Genomic DNA, 17,746 nt, shown 5'->3' with positions numbered 1-17,746 from the left:
GTTCCCGTATTGTGTCATGTGTCTCTTGCGGCCAATTGGAGCGTAGCTGGATCCCCTCAGTTTGATTGATTCTACCAGGGACAGCTGTTGAGAGAAACGGCCAGGTTTAGCCACATATTAGCAGTGTTTTTACCCGTTTAGAGACACATTTTTTTAATTTTTTTAATCCGTCTATGGCACAACAACAACTTTGTCATTCGGTTGTCAGTTTTTAAAGGGATGAAAAGGCACAAGAAGAAGAAACAAAACGCAGGAGTTGGGGTGAATGGGAATGCATCTGTCACAAGAGGTAAGTCAACCAACAGATGGTTAGCTAGGTAGAGTTTAATGTACGTACATTAAACTTAAACGATAAATAGCCACACAAAGTTAGTTCTAACATTATAACCAACCTGTATATTTACTTTTATCGATCTATCATATGTGTAGCCTTCAGATAGAAACCTGACCTGTCCAGTGTATGTGGCTAAACGCCAGTAAACTTAATACTATTACTGCAGCCAGCTGACACTAACTACAAGTCATGAATCACGAGTTGTCTGCAGTAATCGTAACATGTGTATAACAGCCAGACAATTGTCCTTTTCTTTACATTTTTGTAAAAGTAAACATTGGTACCTTATCTGTCAGTGGTGCTTGCGTGGCAGCCTGTCAGCCAACTTGGACACTGAGTAAAGTTGCAGCTGGTAGCCACAAAAAGGAAGATGGACATGTTTGTATTCAGTCTAACAAAGCAAAACAAACAGGCAGACAATAAAAAGTAGATATCAGATATCAGATATGTCATTACTCAACATTTGATTTTGGTTTAATGCTTCAAGTCCTGTAAACAAATGCACCTTATTTTGAAATGGATCGAAACTCACTGCAACGAGAAGCAGGTACACAAATAATGGCCAAACTTATATATTTTAAAGTTTTTTCACATTATACAAACAGTAAACAAAAAACAAACTAGAAAAATGAACAAATATAAAGTCACTGGATGGTCAATAAATCAGGCAAATTTAACAAATTGAAAATAGAAGTTAAAAGTAAGTAAAAAGTAAAGAATAATGCCCCAAGTAAACAAAGTAATTAAAATGAATCTGTCTGATTAGATAAATAAATACACAATTTTCCTACCATTTTTCTCTTAATTATTTTCTTCTTCCTCTTCTTTTGGACTCATAGGGAGTTATTTGTTCAAATAAATGCAGGTGTTTGGCACTAATGATCATTTTTGTGACTCATTATAACCAGTCAGTTCATTCAGTCAATGAATCAGTCAAACATCTAATAATTGCATGTTTTTTATTATTTGTCCCAACCCTTAAAATCCTAACCCTGCATGTGTGTCTGTGATTGTTTTATGTGTGATTGTTCGCCTCTATTTGTGACAGTAACATTATCTTTCTCCTCCTTCTTGCTTCCCACTTGTTTTTGTCCCTCTATCCATATCATTCTCGTCTTCTTCCTTTTTCTTAATGTGTTCGCCTTTTATTTTATTTCTCTGTGTGGCCTTTTATTCCACACCTCCTCTCCATCCCCCTTTCCCTCATCTCTGTCTTTTTTTAACAGAACCAGATTGTGGGAGGAAACAGAAGCTGACTGAGATCCATCAGGCTTTGATCAGGTGAAAATAATAATAATTACCAGCGACAGTTTTGCTTGTTAAGGATGCTTTATCTTTCTTCTGCTCTGAATGGCATCCAAGAGGACATATTAATTAATTTTCCCTTCGGGTAGTTTGTCACATTCAGTCAAAACCCCTCTGGATTTATGTTATATTTATTATTTAAAGCATTATTCAGCTTTAACTGCTGCACATTAGCTATCTTGCTAATAATGAGACCATTTCCTTTGAGTTTTGGTTAAGATTGTGTGAGAAACACTGACATACAAATCCATAAAATTTGGCAACTGCAGATGAACTGATTTTGATGATGTCTTTTAAACACCAGAGCAGTGAATGAACTCAAGACGCTTGGTGTTTGACCAGTTGACGAGTTTCTCAACCCACAAGCTTTTTCCTAAAACTCTGCCTTAATATATTTCTATAAAACAAAAAGGCTTTGAGAGTTTCTATTATACATTAGTACCACAGCAATGGTCCACATGATGTGTTTTCCCAAGTGGGAATTCTCCTCCCTCTGCTTCTTGCTGTTCCACAATTAGATGGTATGCATTTATCCGTAGACCGTGACCTTCATCACTCCTTGCTAAGCTAATTTCACACATGAAGATTACTCACATGTGCTCAGAGGAATAGTGTGACGAGGATCATGCAGACAGGAATGTGGGACGGTTGATGCTAGAATGGATGGTCTGGAGGGACGCTTGCCCGATCCGTCCCCGTTCTTCGAATGCGCTTTTGATCCCCTGACCAATAAGCTATCCATTCTAGCATGTGCCATGTGGGACTTGATGGGGAAATGGAACAGCAAAGCTCATGCAGAATTGAGCAGGCTGATTTTGTGAATTCACATTTAATTGCACAGGAACAAAACATTTAACTTAGATACGTGCACACCCATCATGCTGTCACAGTGTCAGGGTCAGAGTGAATAAAACAATTGACAAATTTATTAAATTGTGTCTCGGGGTGAAAGTTTGATCAAAGTCTGATTCAAAATCTTGTATGTAGTTAGTTTTAAGCTGGCTCTGCACTACATAAACATCCATTTTAACCCTGCATATAGTGTCATATCCTGCTTTTAAATAATGTGACTCATACATACTATACAATATATAACATTACTACATTAGAATTGGAAAAAATGACACTAAAAAATGGACACAGTTGATACTTGGAGCCATTAACTGAGTTTACTTGTTTGAGAAAATAATTTTTGAAGACTTGTCAACAGGGAGATGTTTCTGCTGTGTAAGCAGACTTCAAAGTAGTGTATCACACTAAACATTGTCCAATTTTAACTTTTGCATGCACAGTGATCCAGTGGACATTGAGACACTGAGGAATGCAGCAGCCAGTAAGGGAGGACTGCTCACTGATGAACTGAGGAGGAAAGTCTGGCCAAAACTACTGAACATCAATGTGTATGATCTACCACATAAACCTGGTCAGTGGTTGATTGATACTAATATTTACTGGGTTGATGTATGCTACATATTACTACATTACACTGTTAATACTGACAACAATAATAACATGCCTTCTGTTAGGTCGAGATGTGAGGGAGAACCACAAGGACTACAACCAAGTAGTCCTGGATGTCAGGAGGTCGATGAAGCGGTTCCCTAAAGGCCGGTGTCTTTTTTTTTTTTTTATCTCTAAAGATAGCTTTATCACACTGTACCCCCTGTACTTGCAGCAACATGCAGATATCTGGCAAAGCTTAATAATTAATAAAGTGAGCAAAAGCTGCAACAGGAAAAATTCTTATGTCACAAAATGCCTGTGTTGTCAGCCAAAAATCACAAAGCGAGGAAAGCAACCGAGAAGAGTGTCTTATATAACTGTCAGTCCGATCCCAGTTAATTATGGCGTATACTAAACAAACTTTTCCGTTAGGAGGAAGAAATAGATTTTCTGAAAACAGGCAGCAGGGAATGAGGAAGAGCTGGACTCACAGCATTAGATCCTTAGTTTAATGATCAGTCTACAGTGACATTTTTGTAGCAGAACTATTTGCAAATATGTGTGGAGCATTGTGTAACTGTGTCTCAGTCTGTGTGTGCTTAGTCAGATTTGTAACTGGAAAAGAATATCGAAATGCCTTTACAAATCTCAATACACACACATAGATTCTGAATACAATTCTGTACACATTTCCAAATCTCACTACACATTTAGAGTTCTTACTCATTTACAAATCTGTCTACATACACATGGATTAAGATACAGGTACTTAACTCTCCATACACATTTGCAAATCTGCTGCCATAATAACCCCATCTCTGTCGGTATGCAAAGCTGCCTTGCAAATGCAATTTGTTCTGTCATTTTGCAATTAAAAGATCCAGAAAAAGTAAGAATGATGTACTTTTGGGTTGATAACCTGCATCAACATGTTTGCTACAATAGCAATTAAAGACATTTTACAGCTGTTTTCTCTGCATATTTTTTTCCTATTAAGATTGTATTCATTTAAGCTCCTTGGTTCTCCCTCAGGTATGCCAGCCACAGAGAGAGCCATTCTTCAGGAGCAGCTGATCGACATCATACTGGAGGTTTTGAAACGCACCCCTCAGCTCCATTACTACCAAGGCTACCACGACGTGGCCGTCACTCTGCTGCTGGTGGTCGGGGAGAGGATGGCCATCGCCATGCTGGACACTCTGTCCAATCACCATCTCAGGTCTCTTTTTTTCCTCAATGAATCCATTTATTTAGATATTTATTTACCAGACCTAATTTATGAACTATATAAAAAATCGTTTAGCAGATATGTTTCTATAACTGTGATTTTCTGTGTCTGTAGGGATTTCATGGATCCGACCATGGACAGCACTAAACACATTTTAAACTACCTGATGCCCATATTGGAACAGGTTGATACAGAACTACATGACTTCATGATCAGGTGAACACACACACACACACACACACACACACACACACACACTTAATTTCAAAATGTGCAGTTAGTTTCTGCCCAATGAAATGTGAATATATTTATTGTAAGTTGCTTTGGACCAGTGTAGGAAATAAAATAAATTATTATTAATAATAATAATAATAATAATTAATAAATACATAAATGAAATAAACATTTTCACCCCACTGTTTAAACAAATCAGGACATTTATAAAATTTTGGGGGAATAAACTTGCTTTTTATATGTGAAATGATCTCATATTACAATACATACCACCTTAGACCAACATGTGTTAATACCAAGCATAATATTGCAATTACTAGTGCATTTCTTTTGGCATTTCTGCCCTTTGCCCCCATTTAGTTCCAATGCTGCTTAGGTAATGTAAGCAACAGCCACTAGAGGGCGTCAAAGTGTGGATTTTCACCTGTCGGCTTCATAGAGAGACAAAGAGTCGAGTGTTTTGTTCTTGTATTGGAACTCAATTGAAAATGCATCAGTAGTTGTCTCATTGGGGAGTTCCCGTGTCAGATGGTCCAACAGCTGTTTCAGAGGCTTTTCTGTCCCACCAAGGTGTGCATCGCATTTACCTTTATTTGTGAGGTGTAATTAGCCAATGCATGATTCATGATCTTTTTGCATCTTATTGAGACAACAACAGCAAAAAAGTATTTCAAGATAAAGCTAATTACTTTAAGTTAAGTGTGTAGTGAGGACTGGGCTTTGGGATGTTTGTGAGTCAATGATTTAGCTTATGCCTATAGCTCATATTTTTTTTTAATATGTGTGCATATGTGTGGGTCTACTGTACTTTTGCTGTCTTGTTGTCTGTTCATAATTGATGCTGTGCTGGCAACCTCGGTATTTGCAAATTACCCGTCTACTCGCATACAAGCTCACACAAACAGAAAAGGCACAAAAAAAAACAAGACAATGCACTTGCAGAAAAACGGCAGTATAAACAACACCCGACTTCAAAGTTTGGAACACTCTTTTCTGTGAGCACTTCCCCTTACCTGCCTTCTTATCTCTGCCTCCTTTCTTGTTTCCCTTTTCCGCTGCTCCTTCTTCATTTTATCTTTTTGATGTCCCTCTCATCACACACACTACTTGCCCCTTGCTCTCTTTCTTTACCCCTCCCCCTGTCCATCACTCCCACCACTTCTTTCAGCCTGTCACTCCCTTCCCCTTGTACTCATCCTTCTTCCTCCCTGAATGTTCCTATCTAATATTTATCAACAACCTCTATGACTATCCAATTTACTTGAGACTCTGTCAAAAATATCCACCTATTTATGTCTACAAACAACAAAGAAAGACAAGAGAAGAGCACAGGAGGGTTATAAACAGTATATGAATGCCGATTCTTTAGAAATTGCTGTGTTTATGAGAAAATACTGCAACCCCAATGTCTTTGGATTCAGATGGACTATTGAAGATCAGTTTAGGAATGAAGGAAAATAATGATGTTGTATGATGATGAAGTGTAGAGCTGCACAATTAATCAAGGTTGTTTCTCATTGCAATATGGACTAGTGCAGTATCCATGTCACAGGAGTCTCAATATTTACAATATGACACAAATATGTGTCAAAATATCATTCTGAATTAAGTGTTATTCTACAAAGATTTACAGGCCTGCGAATTGTATTCTACAAAATCTTCATTTGGTACAGATTCTCCCGGAGAAATCACACCAAGATCATTTTCCTATATTTTTCAATGAAAATGAGAATAGTGATGCATAACTCATCTCTCCAACATTGTTTATCATATCACAATTGTACTTTTTTTTCTCCTCTGTGGCTGTGGAGGAACTTTTTTAAGTCTGGGAAAATAACCCAGTAATGTCATTAGAGATATCTCAGGTTCAACTCTGAGGCTTCATACATTTTTAGGGAAACGTTTTTAAATACTTGTGTGAACGTATAGAAAATGTAGGCCTTTCACAGGGATGGTCTGATTAAAACACACTTTCAAGATTCATTTTGGGAATCGTTGTATCCACCACATGTGGAGATTAACTACATCGGGGATTAAAAGTCAGGGTATCTCAGCTTCTCTGCTTAGATGGTTCATATTATTACATTATTACATGTTGTCCTTCTGTCTAAGAATTGCTTATATTGTACAAAACTGTGGGTGCAGCATTAGTTTTTATAAATGTGTTTCTTGCCTTCCATGCAGCCTTTGGTTTTTTCATTAACTATTATTATACTATTACAGATTACAATATGAAAAGCCATTCAGAGAGACTTGTGCTGTGTGGTGGATTGTGATGTGATGAAACCACTAGTTGCCTTGAGCAATGGCAACCTTTTTCTCTGGTGACCCCTGAAAAAACCCTGTGTCACATGTAACACATTTTGAGAGAGTAATTTTTCCTTCTGAGACTGTTTTCATTTTTTAAAATGACGCAGTAACTCATCAATAAATTAACTGATTAGAAATAACCTTAACCTCTTGAGTCGAGGCCAACCGATATGGGATTCTTGAGACTGATACCAATACTGATTTTAGAGGGGAAAATTAATGAATTACTGATATGGTGGCCGATAAAGTCATTTTATGAGCTGGAATGAAATTAGAACTTTTCTTTATGTGGATTGTGCACCGATTTTTCACCACTCTGCAAATGAACCCAGTGAGCTTCTTTCTCAAAACTTTTTAAATTATATTTAACATTGTTATACATTATTATATATTATAAAAACAATGTATTACATTGTTTTTAAATTATATTTAACATTGTTATACATTATTATATATTATAAAAACAATGTATTACATTGTTTTTAAATTATATTTAACATTGTTATACATTATTATATATTATAAAAACAATGTATTACATTGTCAGCCAATTCTATAAATGATAACTAAGAAAATAAAGAACAAATAGGAATAAAATTAATAGCTAAATAAATATTATTACTGTTCAGTTTAAATCAATTGCTGATTTTAATTAATTTAATTGCTATTTAAAATAAAATAAAAATAAATACAGTTATTAGCTAACACCATTTTTTAATCATGCCAAGCAACATTATCTCCATTCTATATTGTGTAAAAAAAGTTACTGTGTGTTTACATGTCTCTTTTTTTTCGCCTTTTCTTTAAGAGCGGAGGTGGGAACCATCTTCGCGTTGTCCTGGCTCATCACATGGTACGGCCACGTGCTGTCGGACTTCAAACACACCATGAGACTGTACGACTTCTTCCTGGCCTCACACCCACTGATGCCCATCTACCTCGCTGCAGCGGTAAGGAGGCAAAGAAGTCAACAGGAAATGAACAAGAGGCGGTGACTTTGTTTTGTAGGCTCACTCGTGAATACATGCTCACACACACACACACACACACACACACACATACACACACTCGTATATGCATACACACAGTGAGTCAGAATACTGTAAAGTCACTGGACTAGTTAATTAGATACCCCTAATGCACAGATGAGAGAGAGAGGAGTACAGAGGAAGAGATAAAAGAGAGGGAAAAGAACAAGAACTGCACCAGGAAACAGAATGACAGGAAGACTTGACTGAGAAGGAGAAACGGATTACAAAGGGAAATAATTTTTATATTTGTGTAGTCTTTTCTCTTCTTTCTCTCTGAAACTTGATCCTCTGGGTGCACACACCAACTGTTTTGGCAGAAATGTTTGTTGCTGGAACGTGTATGTGTTTACGTGGAAATAATTTACTATCCATGTGGAAATGCGTCTTATTTTTCAAGTGTTTATTTGCGTGTGAAAAGGTGTTTTTACATGTTGATTAGTGTGTACAATTTTGTTCGTTTGCAGTTGTGTGTGTGTGTGTGTGTGTGTGTGTGTGTGTGTGTGTGTGTGTGTGTGTGTCTGTGTGTATGTGTGTGTGTGTGTGTGTGTGTGTGTAGGGGCTGGGCAGAGGGAGAGTTCTGTTTGAAGTGTGTGAAACAACAAAGCAGAATGTAGTTCATGTTTCCTCCAAGGCTGAGTACAGCGCACAGCATGGGGGGTTAACTCTTCATCTGCCTATTTTACAGATGAGCGCTCGTTCTTTCTCACTAGCATCACTGAAGCTTTGCAGTATGTAGAATCTAATTCATGTTTGCTCCGAGGTTAACCAGAGTGCACAGTTTCAGGGTTAAAACCTTTAACCCCCCCCCCCCCTCCTCCTCCTCTCCTCCTCAGATCGTGTTGCACAGAGAGAAGGAGGTGAAGAAGACGGAGTGCGACATGGCCATGGTGCACCACCTCCTCTCTCGCATCCCCCAGGACCTCCCATATGAATTTCTGATCGGCCAGGCCCAGGACCTGTTCGACCAGTACCCTCCGTCTCTACTGGCCAAGCGGGCAGCACTGCAGTCTCGAAAAAGGTGAGAGGGAAACTAAGAACTGAAACCAAAAATGATTAACAATAATGATGATGTTGCTATTATGCATCCACATTAGCTGAATGACGCATCAAGCAGGGTCATAATTCAGTCATAATCATAAATATGAGCACTTTAATCTATATGTTGGAATTTTTCTATAAGGACCGAAGGTTTCAAGCCCACTGCGGGAATTGAAATTAAATTTACTTGTTGCATTCTGCCCGAGCAAATGGAAAAAAACATAAAAAACATTCTGCCTCAATATTTACTCAAACTGTTGTGCACTTAGAGCTGCAAATAATGATTCTTTACCTAACTTAATCAGACAATTATTTTATAGGGATGCAAAGACGGAATGATACTGATATTTTTATTGTTGCATTTTTTTATTTTGTTTTTGTTGTTATTTGTTCACTCTGTTGCATCAAAGAAACAAAGATATTGGTGCATAATGATGTTCAGCTGATGACTTGGTGCACCCCTATATACTTCTTTATTAATGAATCAACCAGTTAGTCTGCAAAATTCCCACAAAATTGTTGTATTGTAATTGTTGTAATAAAAAATGCCCATCACAACTAACCATATATTATCATGGTTATAATAATGACCTAATCAAACAAAATCAGCAACTTTTCACATCTAAGAAGCTGTAAACTGTCAATATCTATCAATGAATGATAAGTCAGTTGTCAAAATGTTCTTCTGTCTGTCAATTAATCAATTTCCTGACTAATTGCTCCCGCACCTGTGCCTTTTGCGTTCAATAATTTTTTATCAGAACACTAATTCCAAAGTTTACCACATCAAAAAAAATTGAGGTGGTGTGTTTGAGTGTGACGTAATTCCCTCAATGACCAAGAGGGGGCGCTCTGAAAACACATCCAGCTTTGGTGGTGCTGCTGACATGCACAGGCCAGTTAGTGTGTGTGAGTGAGTGTGTGTGTATGTGAGTGTGTAACCATGCATGTGAACATTTTTCCTTCCACTTCTTTTCATATTGAGGAGGAAACATCCAATACACAACTCCACTTCCTCTCTGAGTATTCAGCAGTCTCTCCATCAGTCTCCCTCTCTTTGTCCTTCAGTGTTCCTTTCAGTCATTGTTCAGGAGAGGAAGTGACATCACTGACACGAGGCCTTGACTGATAGATGTCTCATAATGCATTACACGCCCAACACGCCGATAGCTTCCAGCTCCTGAGTTGGCAGATCTCTCACCTGCCTGTATCTATCAGTCCATCTCCTCATTTCACACAAGCTGTCCAAGCTTCAACTTAGACCAACTAACTCTTCCTCCCTCTTTCAATTCTTCTCTTCTTCTTTTATCTCTCTCCAGTCTGTCCATCAGCACCTTCCAGGCTTTTCAGCTCTCCACCCTCCACCAGAGGCCCGACTCTGTTCTCCAACGTCTAACCAAGGCCCAGGGCCCCACCACCTACAGACAAGGTAAAATTATTAACTATAATCTTATAACTGAGTCTGAAGAAAATACCATGAATCAAGTAAGAGTCAATTTTGGTTGGATGCTCTTTGAAGTTTGCGGGGGGAAAAAATAATATTGACTGTGATATTGTAAGAACAAACATGAAAATCGTTTGATCGATTCACAATTTTTCGGCGCCTTATTCAAGAACACAACTCTTCAGAACAACAAGGCAATAAATATGTCATCCCCCACAAATGTTGCCCCCCTTTGGGCCAATCAATAACAAGTAAACAAATGATGTACTAGTACCCCCCATCAGACCAATCAAGTGCAAATTTAAATGTGCCAGAACAGAACAAAAATATGCTTTATTCCCGTTGGTTTTGTGTAAAACTTATCAGTGGCGTCTGACATATTGTCTGTGATGTACAGGCAATCAAAAATACGCTTTAACATTCCCCTCGGGCCAAACAATATAATATTAAAATTGATGCACATCATTCCCTGCAGTTTCATCAAAATTCAATTAGCGGCATCCAAGATGAAGTGCGTAACGGACAGAAAGAGCACCTCCTGATATCACTGTGGCAGACAATGAATGGGAGTCAGTTACAGACAACCCGCTGTCTAAATGTTAAACAAGTGATGAATGTTGACTGACGAGTGCAGTGAAACTTTAAGTGACTCCAGTTAATTAAAGTGAGAGTACTGCTTGGCAAAGGATTGGTTGTTTAATACTTGTGCCCCCTTCTTGTCTACTCTGTGTGTTTTGACACCCCTTGACCCTCTTTTTTTGTTTTCAATCCCGGTAACAAAATGCAGCTTGATCCTCCTTTTGCTTCAGCTTCCAACTTTATGAATCCTGTTGACCCCCCGCATGTGTCCGCTCCTCACAGTCTGACCCCCCTCCTCCTTGTTCTGTGCTCGTAGCCTCTCGACACTCAGGTCTGGAAGCGGCTTTGCCCCGAGACCGAGGCCAGCTGTGGGGGAAGGGGAACAGGATGGTGAAGATGGCAGTGTGGGGGCTGTCCGCGACGCTCGGGGCGGCCGTGTTCGCCGTGGCTCAGACAGCGATGGACTGGGGACCCGAGGTGTTACTACAACTGTTCTGACGTGGCGGTGGGCATTCAGAATGTTAGACACACGCTAACACATGGTGACAGCAGACACGCATCTGCTCCTCAGACGGATTAAACAATAAACAAACTTACACACACAAACAAAGACGTTGAAGACTTGAAGCTCCTCTCTCCTGCTGAGAGGAGACGGTGGAGGAAAGCAGGAGGAGGTCAGTTATCTTGGTGCCAAACAGGTTGTTGCTACTCAACCACATGAACATATGTCAGCCACTAGCCAGCCTCGGGATGTGTGTGCTTTTTTGAGCGGGTGGATGCGTGTTATATGTGTCTGAGTGGGTATTCCAGACGTCATGCCACATGTGAACTGAATGAGCCTACTGGAGCTCCCTGACCTCATGGGTCTCTGGGCCAGAGCCTCAATAGGAAGTGACTGTTACCCTTTCCTTTAAAAAAAAAAAAAAAAGTAAGTCAGATGACCACAAAGATGCAAAACAACCAGAAACAGGCACAAAATAACCACAGAGAGACACAAACGACTGCAAATGGACAGATAGTTACCACAAAGTGATACAAAACGACCATAAAGAGACATAAAACGACCACAGTGAAACTAGAAAATGAGGCAAAGTCACCACGGAGACACAAAATGACTGCAAACTGATGCAAAACAACCAAAAAGAGACTAAAAATGACCACAATAAGACTAAAAAAAGAGACAAAATGTCCATAGAGACAGAAAACGACTGCAAACTGATGCAAAACAACCAAAAGAGACAGAAAACGACCACAATGAGACTAAAAAAAAAGAGGCAAAATGACGACAGAGACACAAAACCACTGAAAACTGATGCAAAACAACCAAAAACAAATGCAAAATGCCCACATATATGAAAAATGACCACAAAGAGCAACACAATGACTACAAACAGACCACAGAGAGATTCAAAAATACTAAAAAAAAAAAAGACGCAAGACAACCACAAACTGATTCAAAATGACTACACAGACATACAAAGAAACTACTGAGAGAAGCAAAAACATTATAAAGGGACATAAAATGACCAAAAAGAGACACCAAACAATGACAAAAAAACAGAGATCCAAAACAACCACAAAAAGAAACAAAAAGTATGAAGTGAGGTAAAATGACCAGAAGGAGACAGAAAAATTGGCAAAAAGACACAAAATGACCACTAAAAGAAGCAAAACAACCAAAGAAAGAAGCCAAATTTCCAAAATCATTACAAAGAGACGTGGACACTGTGTTTGTTCTGTGTCTCTTTCAGTCCTCTGTAGGAGAGGTCGGGGGCTTTTATCGGCTTTTGTCCAGGGGCCCGTTATGTCATTATTCGCCCATGCATGTGAGACACCAACACATTTTGCTTTTTCAGGCTGTTGCTCACACCGTACCACTGCAGGAACATTTTTCCACGTGTCTCAGTGCGTTTGCTGTTAGCTCATTATTTTGCTGATAACTCGTTTTTAGCCTGTCATGCTTGTTCCGTTGCATTTCCGTCGATGGTGTTTTAGTGCGCTTGTTGGATCAGCAGCCATATCTGAGAGCCAGAAGTGCCTGTAGCCAGCAACGATGACACATGAATACAAATTATTAAAGAGCAGTGTTTTCTGCTGAAAGCTTCTAGTTATGAGCAAAGAAGGGGAGTGAGAGAGAAAAATGAGGAAAGATGGGGGAGGAGATTTTGCCTGTGAGCCACTCGTATTAATTGCTTTACTCCAGGTGTCGGCGAGTTACACTTACAGTAGAGTTTCACACAGAAAACGAGTTGCTGCTGCTTCAAAATGTTATACACAGTTGGCGTGCAGCCCTCAATGCAAGCAGTGGGTCTTTTGCAGGAGGTATTGAAATACATATTTATTTAATATATTATTTTTATATTTTTCTGGAGCAGTGTTCTGCATGTTGTGGCCAAGCACGACTGAATGAATATGGAGAAGACACCAGTACTTTTACACTCTTAAAATATTTAGCAGGTTTGCGCCAACATCCACCCTGAACAGCCGTCAACAGGACTACAGTCCTCAGACTCACTTCTTCTCATATTTCTCTTCAGCATTTTAAAGCTACAGTGATTATTTTAGTGTATTTAATGGACAAAATTGTGTTTTAATTTTATTTAAGTGGAAAGAATTAACTAACTGCATTCCACATCCAGTAGATACCGTTGGAGGAAACCTACTCGCTGAGTTTCAGCACCTGAAAAGTGATTATTAATAATACAGGCTGTTTCCAACCGAGGTACATACATATGTGCAGGGCACGGGGGTTTCTCCAAACAGCAACGCTCGGTGTGTGTCAGCTTATATTCTGAAATATTTATCAGCTTTTATGAGCATGTTTCAGAGTTGCATCTGTTTCACTGTAGTCGCAACACTATCATATCTCCCCTTCCTCCGTCAATAGATATAAATCTTTGCACAGCTGGATTGGATGTGAAGTTTAACATGTTGATTTTAGTTGCTCTGCAGCATGTTAATTCAACTGGTTTGCGCTTTCGTTGTGCATAAAAATTACCGTAGTGCGTGCATTTTTACAAATCTAGAGTCACATTTCTGGCCTCAGGGCGATCTGAGAGAGACTGCAGGGCTGAGTAGTTAACAAACTGGTCAGTCAATTTATCAGTCCATTAAGGAGTTAGTTCCAGGCATTCTCCAGGAAACTCCAATTGAAGTGATTTTGATTGCTGATAATCAGTCAGTTAATTCATTACAGAGTCAATTAATTGATCAGAGCCTGTAACTGCAAGCCAGTTTAGGCCGTCAGTAAGCTGTAATGAGTAGCTGCTGCATGTTCCACCTGTCAGTCCGACACGCTGTACATCGTATAAAACATCATGTGTGTGTGTCTGATGTGATTAAATGCAATAAGTGTGTGTGTGTGTGTGTGTGTGTGTGTGTGTGTGTGTGTGTGTGTGTGTGTGTGTGTGTGTGTGTGTGTGTGTGTGTGTGTGTGTGTGTGTGTGTGTGTGTGTGTGTGTGTGTGTGTGTGTGTGTGTGTGTGTGTGTGTGTGTGTGTGTGTGTGTGTGTGTGTGTGTGTGTGAGAGAGAGAGAGATGGAAAATGTAAGCTTTAGTCACAGTTCAGTTTCTTTTAACTCACTGGGCATCTTTTGTGTTTTATTGAGTTTTTATGCGTTTTTTTGGTACGAGGTGCCTCATTATAAATATCAAGAGTCTAAATGTTTATTTTAAGAGCAACAATCTGATTGGCTATTTATTTAATGGTGAAACATTAAAATGCATTTTATGAATGTGTATTTAACATGGATATGTGGGTCAGTTAAACAAATGAATAGGTTTGTAATTATCACAGTCTGACGGTTTATTATGATATTTCAAAAGTCATTTTACATATGAAATACTGTAACAGGTCGCTCATTATGAATCAGACTAGAAGTTTAGAAGTTTAAAAGGAATAGTTTGACATTTTGGGAAACGTGCTTAATTGCTGCCTTGCTGAGAGTCGGATAATGTCGGACTGTTCCTTTAAATGTTCGGCTCACTTCTTAGATTAAAATAGTAAACAAATGACATTGCAAAGGGAACACTTACTGTCTTATGGTGCATGGTCGCCTTGATTTGCATCTTGCTCCTATTACACAAAAGGCTTATTTTACAGTGAAGTTAATTCTGCCTGTACTTTTAAAGTATATATAAAATCTTCTTGTGCATCTTTGATGCTTGGCTACAAATGATTGATATAAAATTTGCATGTAGTCTTTGCTTACACTTGTTTGGCTGCCTCAGACATAAATATGCAGGGAAAAACTCTGACCACAGTCTGTGATGCTACTGTGTAGTTGTAATATGAGTGCCATGTAGACCTACACACACACACACACACACACATATATATATATATATATATATATATATATATATATATATATACACACACACTCATACTAGGAGCGCGTGATGGTGCTGGTGGTGCCAGATCATAATGAGGATTTAATTCCTGCCCCTGGCTCTTGGCGTGCTTAAGACAGTTTTTCCTTCTTGTTTTTTTTTCTTTTCACATTAACACTCAAACACCTACACCAACACCTGCAGTGGTCTCATTCTGGCAGAGGCCTTACATGAAAAATGATTGAAGCGTGGTTTGAATGAAACCAATCAAGATGTAAAAGAAAGAAGATGGATGCTGTCGATCCCATGTCTTAAGTTGGCTAAAATAACAGTTAATTTTCAGGTTTCGGGCCATAAAAGTAATGAAAAAGACTATAAGAACTCTTCTAGAGAAGTAAAAATAGTAGAAGTAATAGAGCTGTAGTGCAATGATTTACTTTAGTTCATAGTAGATTAAATATTTCACATTTTCGCTGCATTTATTATCTTTTGTCTCACTTAATACCAGCCCACATCTGCAAATATTTTGAGGCTATTTTGCACTCCACCTACTATCCATTCTGTTGAATCTATTTGCCAAATAAACAAACAAAATCCCATAGATGATTCATTCCAGAAAGTTTTAATACATTTTAACCGATCTGCTCAGTTTTCATGTTGATTATGAAACAAGTGATGCATCCTTTGAAATGCACACACAAAACAAAAAAACAAAAAACACATTTTGCTGCTTTTGAATGAAAATCAAAGCAAATGGAATAAAACAAACCAAACCAACATAAAATAAGAAATAGAGGAGTAGGAGTTATTTCAATAGCTGGGTGCAGTGGATGTAATTTGAGAGCAATTTAAAGAAAAAAAAAACACCTACTGTGATTCAAAATAACTTGAATTTCATGCCAAATTGTGAATTCACTGTGGTGAGATGAAAGGCCTGAAGTTGAACTCCCAGTGAGCTCTTGTTGAGTCTCTCATGGCGGCTCTGTCCTCCCCTCAGGTCTGAAAACTTTCCCAAGAGATGCGATTGCACCAAATGCTTTTACAGATAATGTAAAGCCCTAATTTGCGTGTGTATGTTTGAATTCTGTGGGCATTTTACTGCATGTTTCTCATATCAAGTGTACCAAACCTTTGGTACAAACATATCAGGTTCTTTGCACCTTGTTCTTGTAAAGTGTTTGTAAATGAGACATGAATGAACAACTGAATAAATTATATTTAAAAAACACTTCTGGTTACAGTGTAAAAGTTCATTATTGACCTTGGAAACAGTAGTTTGATAAAAAAAAATGTCAAAACCCAATCAAGCATTTATTTTATTTATTTATTCATTGCTGTTTCTGACATTTTATGGACATTTTGAATGAGTGATCAACAGTGAAAACTGCTTTAATCAGGTTTTTCTGGATCCTTTAAATATCTTAAAAGGCATTAAATTAATTACTAATTATTATTATTATTATTTCTGACATCGCATTTTAAAATCTCAAAATAAAATGGTAACTTTAAAAAAAAAATGTTTTTACATCATTTGTTGAAAATTGGTAGAAAATTGTCTATTTAAGCAGATATTTTGCAGCATGGCTGAAACCGGTAAGGTCATATAATTCAGTCACTCATGTATTTTATGTTCAACTTTTTTTCTTAACTCTCCAGCAACAAGCCATGTATCTCTCCAAGTTATGTTCTACCCTCATCTCTACTACCAGACAAAATAAGTTTTATATTTATATTTGGGCAAAATTGTCTTGAACCCTTAGTAATTAATATTGTTACATGTTTTCTTTTTCTTTAGTTTAGAATATTGTAAAACTGGGCCTAAACTTCATTTCAGGTGGCATTAAAAAGTCTTAAATTTAACTAGCCTTAAACTGTAGGAACCCTGCTTAGTGCACATGGAGTAATTTAAAGAATTCAGGAGCTGTTTTGTCACTATGCAGTTTAAAAGAAAAAAACAAGGACATCCCTGTCTTCCTTTGTGTCTGTTTGTACTGTACAGCTGTTGTCTTTTCATAGGCTCTGTTAAACTGGCCTCCTTGGAGAAATTAGGTCAAAAATGTGTTTGTGTCTGTGTGTCTGTGTGTGTCTGTGTGTGTCTGTGTGTGTGTGTGTGTGTGTGTGTGGGGAGGACAAGGCTGCGCATCTGTCCGTCTGACCTCCAGGGAGACGACTAGAGATGGCGAGCAAATCAGAGAGATGAGGTGAGGCAGAAAGGCGAGGGTTAAAGAGGAGCGAGGGACGAGATGAGGGAAAGATTTATACTGTAGAAAAAGACATCTGGTGGACGTGTTTCAAGGCGGCCGAGGTCCTCAAGAACACGTATTTAAGCGCAGTCCCCTGAGGATTTCTAATGAGCTGTAGTGGAGGTGAGTGTGGGTCAGATTGGAGTCTAGAGCAGATGTGGAGAGCAATGGTTTGAATTTATGCACGATGGTGGTACGGCCCCTAATTTCAGCACTAAATAACGAC

The 17,746-nt window shown here is 38.4% G+C and overlaps 1 protein-coding gene across 1 annotated transcript; it reads left to right on the top strand.

Moving 5' to 3' along the window:
• Nucleotides 1-83: 83 nt before the first annotated feature.
• Nucleotides 84-16,505, top strand: zgc:63863 (uncharacterized protein LOC393372 homolog). The gene is made up of 10 exons (XM_059350278.1): nucleotides 84-289; nucleotides 1,561-1,615; nucleotides 2,932-3,062; nucleotides 3,166-3,246; nucleotides 4,115-4,301; nucleotides 4,425-4,526; nucleotides 7,663-7,804; nucleotides 8,719-8,903; nucleotides 10,243-10,352; nucleotides 11,263-16,505. Exons 1-10 carry the CDS (start codon nucleotides 220-222, stop codon nucleotides 11,442-11,444), a joined length of 1,245 nt encoding a protein of 414 aa, XP_059206261.1. The 5' UTR covers nucleotides 84-219; the 3' UTR covers nucleotides 11,445-16,505.
• The last annotated feature ends 1,241 nt before the right edge of the window (nucleotides 16,506-17,746 follow it).

This window comes from Centropristis striata, chromosome 14 (genome assembly GCF_030273125.1).
Source record: "Centropristis striata isolate RG_2023a ecotype Rhode Island chromosome 14, C.striata_1.0, whole genome shotgun sequence".
Classification (NCBI taxonomy): Eukaryota; Metazoa; Chordata; class Actinopteri; order Perciformes; family Serranidae; genus Centropristis; species Centropristis striata.
Note: the sequence above shows the minus strand (reverse complement) of the source record. Positions and strands in the feature narration are given on the sequence as shown.